At 44.0% G+C, this 7,283-nt stretch overlaps 2 protein-coding genes across 2 annotated transcripts in view; one reads left to right on the top strand and one right to left on the bottom strand.

Moving 5' to 3' along the window:
• Positions 1–552, bottom strand: part of ZNF367 (zinc finger protein 367) — a 6,115-nt gene extending 5,563 nt beyond the window's left edge. Inside the window, exon 1 of the mRNA XM_009885852.1 lies at positions 436–552. Coding sequence (XP_009884154.1) covers positions 436–552 — 117 coding nt within the window. The remainder of the gene's footprint in view (positions 1–435) is intronic.
• A 2,568-nt stretch (positions 553–3,120) lies between these two features.
• HABP4 (hyaluronan binding protein 4) overlaps positions 3,121–7,283 on the top strand; it is a 26,826-nt gene continuing 22,663 nt past the window's right edge. The window contains exons 1-2 of the mRNA XM_009885850.1: positions 3,121–3,135; positions 6,565–6,646. Coding sequence (XP_009884152.1) covers positions 3,121–3,135; positions 6,565–6,646 — 97 coding nt within the window. The remainder of the gene's footprint in view (positions 3,136–6,564; positions 6,647–7,283) is intronic.

Below are 7,283 nucleotides of genomic sequence, written 5' to 3'. Positions count from 1 at the left end.
GTCGGCGCCCCACCCCGCCCCGGTCTCCGCGGTGGTTAGCGGCGCGGGGCCGGGGCTGCGAGGCTCCTCCTCTTCCCCCTCGCAGGCGTTATAGCTACGAGCGGCCCGGCGGGTGTCCGTCTGTCCCGCAGCCTCAGGGCTGTCTGGCCAACGCGGGCCGGCCGACACCGCCGCCCCGTTGCCGTAGAGCGACGGGCCAGAAGCGGGTAGGGGATGTGCCAAACGGCAGAGGCGGATATGGTGTCCGTGATACCGAAGTGGTATCTTGACGCCCAGGTTCCCAGCTGACGCCCCGTGACAGTGAGACCCGGTGTCTCGTTCTGCGGCCTCTTGGCACGAACTGCCGTAGGCAGGGAGGGTGCGGGCCCGCCGGGGTGCGGAGCTGCCGCGGCTGCGGCCGCGGGAAACGGGGGGTTTGCGTCGGCCTTAGCTCACCTGTGTACGAGATACGCGGCCGATCTGTGAAAGATTTGCTGGTAGCAAGGAACGATTTGGAAATATGACGGCATACCCTGATCTGGCTTTGGCTGGTAAAAACACGAAACGGGTCATACGTTCAGTTTGTACATCTGCACAGAGCCACCCTGCCTTATCTACTGAATCCTTTAGAACTAAAAACGCCTTAGCTTTATCAGATACAGCAGTACTTTTTTTTTTTTTCTGGTTTTCTGCTTTTTTTAAAGCAGGAGTGCATTTCTTGGCACTTGGCGTGGGCCTTTTGTGCTGAAGCTAGCTAGTAGCATTACATTAACATGCCACTTTTGCCTAACTTTGTTACCATGTCAGTGAGTTTTACTGATTAGTTACAGGTTGTGAAATAAGTAACTCGCATTTCTTACATTAATAGCTAAATTTTGAGACAAATACCAAGAGCACAGAGAACCCACGAAGCTGTAAAAACAGTGAAGGGTTTTTTCCCTGTTCTGCTTTTTTCACTGCAGTTTGTATGCTGTAGACTGCTGCCTTGTAAGAGTGTTTGCAAGCATCACTGCTGACAGTGAAGTGCAGGGGACAGGAAATTTGCAGTGCATGACTACTAACTAACTCCCCTCTGGATAAAGAGAAACTCCTACCAGTTCTTTCAACGTAGAGACTGTAGTACTGGACTGCAGTATTCAGTTTCCACACAGAGATAAGCAACCCTTTCATTATGAATTACAGTTCAGTTTGTCACAGCTATCCTTTTGAACTAACTAAAAAACCCCTAAATTTTGCTTAGGTAAATTCTTGTTCATAAAAATGATAACTCAGCTTCTCAAAGTCAGTGTTTATTTGTCAAAGTCCTACCACTACTATGCGAGGCCAGCCTGTAACTTTTGTTTCCAAAATGAGCAAACAGGTTTCCAGATGCCTAGATCAGACCCACTTAAAAAGCTTCAGCCCTTAAAAATAACCCATGGAAGAAAGTTCCGTTAAGAGAACAATGTTGTAGAGAAGTGGTAATAGAGAAAGAAATGCTAAAAGTCTTAACTGGAGAAAATAATGACTTGTGTTAAAATAATTGCATCCCAAAACCAAACTGTGACTACCCTTCCTAAGTTTCCAAAACTACACAATGGATGTTCAAGTAGTACACGTAGCTGCTGAGGAACTCCAGTGACTGATGGAACTAATATTATGATTTGGTACATAAAATTGCAGATATTATGAACAGTGTAATGTATTGCGAGTGACTGGATGCCTCCATACTTACCCTATGCCACCTCAGTGCACACATTAAATTTTGTAATGACATCATTCAAGGGCCTGGCAGCAGATTGACTTCTTTGCATGGACCTTGTAAATTTTTCTAATGCCAAATAATAGATTGTTGTTAAGGGAGGCGGCATGAGAGAAGGAAGAGGTGAGCTGATGCAACTGCTGATATTTTAACTGCTTTAAACAATAGTGTTTCATGTAGTAATAACAATGACCAAAAAGAGAGAAGTGATTTGTCTGTCCAGATCCTGCTACTGGAAGAGGAAACATGTACAGCCCTAAGGGGCTTAAAGCTCACTGCTTTTCAGTACATAGTCATACGTATTAAACTAATAGTTCGTGTAACATTATGTAAAAACAGTTCTGAAGTAATCATCTGAGCTATTGTATCTTAACAATATGTAATGTTTGCTCTTGATAGTATTTTGATGCTATGCTACTAGCTTAATGTATAAAAGCATTAGTATTTTAGTGTTAATATAGAAACAATAAAAAGTTCTCTCTGAGAGGTAAAGTGCCAAGACAGTGAAATATTATGCAACCTACAATCAGATCAAATCCTACTTATTATTACAACAAAACATACCTTTTATTACACAGCATAATACAGAAATAGTGAAAGGATAGGGAGCACAAATTCAATAGAAAACAAGGAAAAAGGACCCATGTTCTATCCAGCTAGTTCAACTCCAGAAGGACATCATAATTCAGGAGTTTGAGGATAATAAACTCTTTCAGAAATAAGAAGTAGAACAACTAACTCTGAGGTGGGAAAATCCTACATTTCTCAAACTGAAACAAAACACAAATACACAATAAATGAACAAGAAAGAAGGTACTTAGGCTCTCTGAAGTGTGGTTCAGCCATTTCTAGTGATATTCCAAAGTTCAAACCAGAAAACTTTGAGACAGTGATGGCCTTTAGGTAGCTAATAGCAAATACTTAACCACACTGCGAGTAACTTTATTGTATGTTGTAATATGGACTTATATAATAACTTAGCAAAAGTTATCCTTTATCTAAGTGTTTATTATTACATTTCCCAAGTTTTGCTTTATATCAAATAGATATATCAAGCCAATAAAATTGCTTATGTTTATAGCTCACTTGAGGCCAAATACTAAATATTCCAGGTGGAAGGAAACAGAATGAGGTGAGCATGCCCGTAACAAAGATAAAGTCCCATCTTGTCCTGTGAAGGTGATGGAAGAAAAGTGGTTACTATAAGCAGGTCCATCTTCAGTGACGTAGCTCTTTACTGCTCAGCTTAAAACTTCATGTAGTCAATTGAGTTCAGTAGAATTACATTGCTGGAGAATGTATGTGATGGCTAGATCCACAACGTGACACAGTGTTGCCCTTTCTATCTGTTCAGGTGCCCTGCGCCAGAAAGGGACCTTGAGCCCTGCGGTGGGTTCGGGATGTCTCTACTACAGGTAGGGCAGATTTAGGCACTAGAAAATGAGATGCATGTCCAGAGATGAGGGAGTGGCTGTAGGAAAAGTCAAGGACAGGATGCCCCTTGATGGTGATATAAATGCTTAGATGTAAAGGTCAGAGGAACAGCAGCCTCCATTTGCAATTCCCTCTCTCCTGTAATTAGGCACCTTTGCCCTTTAAAAAAGAAAAAAAAAGCAAGGGGTCTGTTGGTAAAGATGTGATATTCCGTATCTGTGGTGAGCAGGACTAGGGAAGTGATCATCCCCCTGTACTCGGCACTGGTGAGGCCCCACCTCGAGTACTGTGTTCAGTTTTGGGCCCCTCACTACAAGAAGGACATTGAGGTGTTGGAACGTGTCCAGAGAAGGGCTACAAAGCTGGTGAGGGGTCTGGAGGACAAGTCTTGTGAGGAACGACTGAGGGAACTGGGGTTGTTTATCCTGGAGAAAAGGAGGCTGAGGGGAGACCTTATTGCTCTCTACAACTATCTGAAAGGAGGTTGTAGTGAGGAGGGGGCTGACCTCCCTGGTGACAAGTGATAGGACGAGAGGAAATGGATTCAAGTTATGTCAGGGGAGATTTAGTTTGGATATTAGGAAACATTTTTTCACTAAAAGGATTATTAGACATTGGAATAGGCTGCCCAGGGAGGTGGTGGATTTGCCATTCCTGGAGGTGTTTAAAAAAAAGGGTAGATGTGATGCTTAGGGACATGGTTTAGAGGTGTTTTTATCAGGGTAGGTTGATGGTTGGACCTGATGATCTTAAAGGTCCCTTCCAACCTTAGCGATTCTATGATTCTATGATTCTATCTATACCTGCTTGGGAAGCTTGTGTAGGGTGGCCATTCTGCACGCGTGAAAAATCTGCTTGTAGAGAGAATCTGGATGGAGGAGCAACTTTGGCAGGCAGTCCTCATCGTGGCTGAAATAAGATGAGTAGTCTGGTGTCAGAAAGGCTAGGCACCTGTGCTCAGCGCTGCAAATGTGAGATTTGGGCCATACCAAATCCATCACTGTTACTTATTCAGTGTAAAAATGCAGGCAGAACTTTGGGTTTCATGTCAACTGTAAAATTCAGGCTTTCTTTGTCTGTGTTTTGTCTGTATAAGTATGTAACTTGACAATCACACACTGATTGCACACAGTGAAAAGCTGCAAATTAAGAAATTACATTACTTTAATCTGCCATGCAAGGCATTTAATCAGTTTGGGGTTTGAAATCTGTGTTAGAGAAGTTTTATTTTGATTGATAATTCAGAGCATCAGAAAACTAAGAACTTTCTGTAAAGCTTTGCATTCATTTTAGAAAACAGAATTAGGCAAAGACGAGACATAACTAGTGCTAGTTTTGGCTATCATGGTGGAATCCCTCTGAGAAGTTATACTTTTTTTTTCTGGTCTCTTTTGAATCCGTGAAAACAGAGTCAGATTACAGAAAACACCACATCTCTAATCTTACAGTTGAAATATTTCTGAATTCATCGCATTCATCCCTCTCCAAAGATACTACGACCTTCAAGATACCTATTGCAGCTGCAAGCGCTTTGTCTCTACAGTCAATAATGACTCCCTTTTGTCTGCTGTCTTTCATACAAAGCACAACTTCATGAGGCTTTGACTCAAGCTTGTAGAATGTTTTAAATTAAATTAAGTTTCAAAAATTTCTAAAAAGCTTCCTGGATACAGTCTTTGTTGAGGACATCTAGTGTGGATGCTGCAATTGATACCAAAAGGCTCTACAAAGGCCTGCAAAAGATTTGGTTGTTCTTTTGTTGATGTGTTGTGGTAGTGTGGTGGTGTTGATGTGTTTCTCCACAACAGAACAGGACAAAGTAGCTTTCCAATTCCTTCTTTTCACCGGAAATACATGTAGTTTCATCCTTCTACAAAATAAAGCATCTATTCAGAGGCAAGCACAGTCAATCTAGACAAACATCTCTTATACGGTATTTTATTACTGTATCATGGAAATATCTTCAGAAAATTTTATTTTGTTTTTAATTATGGCTAGCTATTTTTTACAATGTAAGAGTTGTGCAGAAATAATGTTAATATATTCTCTTTGCTGAGTTAGAATTTCCTGCTTTGACTTGAAGCATGCCAGAGCCTAAGAGGTCTGACTTGACTACCAGGATTTTGTAAAGCTGTTTGTGAGCAGATAATCGCCCTAACTAAGTTCCTGTCATTATTTCCATTGATGCAAAACGGTTTGTGATGTCTTGAACGTGGACGAAGCTAGAAAGGGTGCAGCCTAATGAAATCAGTTTTGTTCTGTAGGAAGCATGCCCTGCATAAGTGGGTCTATGTGAAAGCTAGGGGAGATGCACTGATTATTTTCGGGGTTTGGAGTAGTGTGTAAAGGATGCTGCCAGCGCTGCCTCTAATCCTGCTTTTTGAAGCACAGCAGGGAGTCTGATATAGTTTCAAGGTCCTGTGCTAAGCATAAGATTAATTTCAAAGCAAGGTGGGATGTACAGTGAAGTTGTGGAATAAAGCATTAGTTTCCCATCAGGGATCAGGATGAAAACGTAGCCTTATCACAGAAATCACCGTTGCAGTTGCCATTTGGTGATTGTGTCTGAAGGGCTGAGATTTTTACGGCACGTGTTTGTGGTTACCGTAGCTGATGAAAAGGGATAGGGGTGTTTTGTCTGCACAGTTGCCTGTCCCCTATGAATGAACTCTGTTGAGTCTCCAGGAGCATTTGCATTGCTGGTCATATTTATAAACTTCAGAGATAGTAAAAGGACTTGCAGCTCGCTCCAGCTGTGACCCACACGGCCCCTACAGTCACAGGGGTGGCTGCACACAGAGTCTCATGTCATGGGGGCTTCGTGACAGCTGAGGAGCTCCATTCACCAGTTTTGCTGGACAGAGCAGCTCTCCAGGTTAACCTGTGAAACCTGCACGTCTCGCTGTAGTGCTGCGTTTGTACGCTGTTGGAAGCATTACTGGAAGTGCTGGTGGAGGTCTGCTGATGTAGTGAACACCACTGCGGTCTTAAGCAGAAAGGGGCAATTCAGAAACTTTGTGGGAATACCAGGATAGTATATGCAAGTGTGCTGGCCACCTAAAGTGGAGTTGCCCTTGGAGCTCCCAGTCCAGCGTGCTCCGTCTTTCATTAAAGTCACTCGTTGGTGGACATGGATTATATTAAAAGACCTGTGGTGACAGGGTTATGTGATGACATCAGAATATAAACTCCTCCTAAATAGTCTACTCAGACATGCATACTGTAAAGAAATATGGAATATTAGTGGCTCAGTTTAAATATAATTAGTCAATTAATCATTTAGGGCTAGGCCGCATTTGTGTACTGCTTATATAGCACTTACTCAGTGTCAGTAGCTGAAGCTGCTGAAGCCTTAGGTGGTGAAGCTGCAAGCTCTCACCTAGATAAGCCAAACTTGTTTTGAACTTCAGCTTCGTTACATAAAAGAAGACCCTGAGACCAGTACAAACCGGGAGGTACGGAATCCATGTAAGGAAGGCGCAGCGTCAGAAGGTGAGTGCAGTTAACAGCAGCCCCTGGAGACAGAGCAAGAATCCAATTGGGAATGAGACTATCCCAGACCACAAATCACTGTTGGACGTGAAGAACGCCTGAGGGCATGGATGGATGGATGGTAATGGGTGTCATTGCCCAGGCATTTCTTGGTTCTGGGCCCCTCTCCGGAGGAACCAGCCCGGGCCGTCCTCGCTGTCCCACTCCAAACAATTATTTATTTTTTTTTCCTTCTGGATTATTGCCTGAGGCTCTGCTACGGGGAAACTCGGGCCGAAGGAACTCCCGTAACACGTACAATAGAACCGCTGGGTACACGCAGTGCCGCCGCTCGGCCCGGTGGCAGAGGCTCTTGAATAATGCATTACTCATGATTAATTAATCAGGCCGAACGCCCCGAGCAGCACACCCCATTGGTCAGCGGGCCATTATTGACTGTGCTGGCGCTGCACGGTAATTGGCAGTGGCCGCCCGTTAGGGGCGGGGCGGAGAGTAAAGCCGGGATTGGTTGCTCAGGTCTGCCATTATTGGTCGCGCCTGTTGGCGGTGGGTGGGTCCGGCGGCGTTGATAGGTGGCGGCCGCGGGGCTGGGGGCCGCTGCCAAGCTTCATTGGCTGCCGCCGCTCGGCGAAAGGCG

This window comes from Charadrius vociferus, unplaced genomic scaffold (genome assembly GCF_000708025.1).
Source record: "Charadrius vociferus isolate BGI_N301 unplaced genomic scaffold, ASM70802v2 scaffold235, whole genome shotgun sequence".
NCBI lineage: Eukaryota > Metazoa > Chordata > Aves > Charadriiformes > Charadriidae > Charadrius > Charadrius vociferus.
The sequence above is the reverse complement of the archived record's forward strand: the minus strand, read 5'-3'. Positions and strand labels throughout refer to the sequence as shown.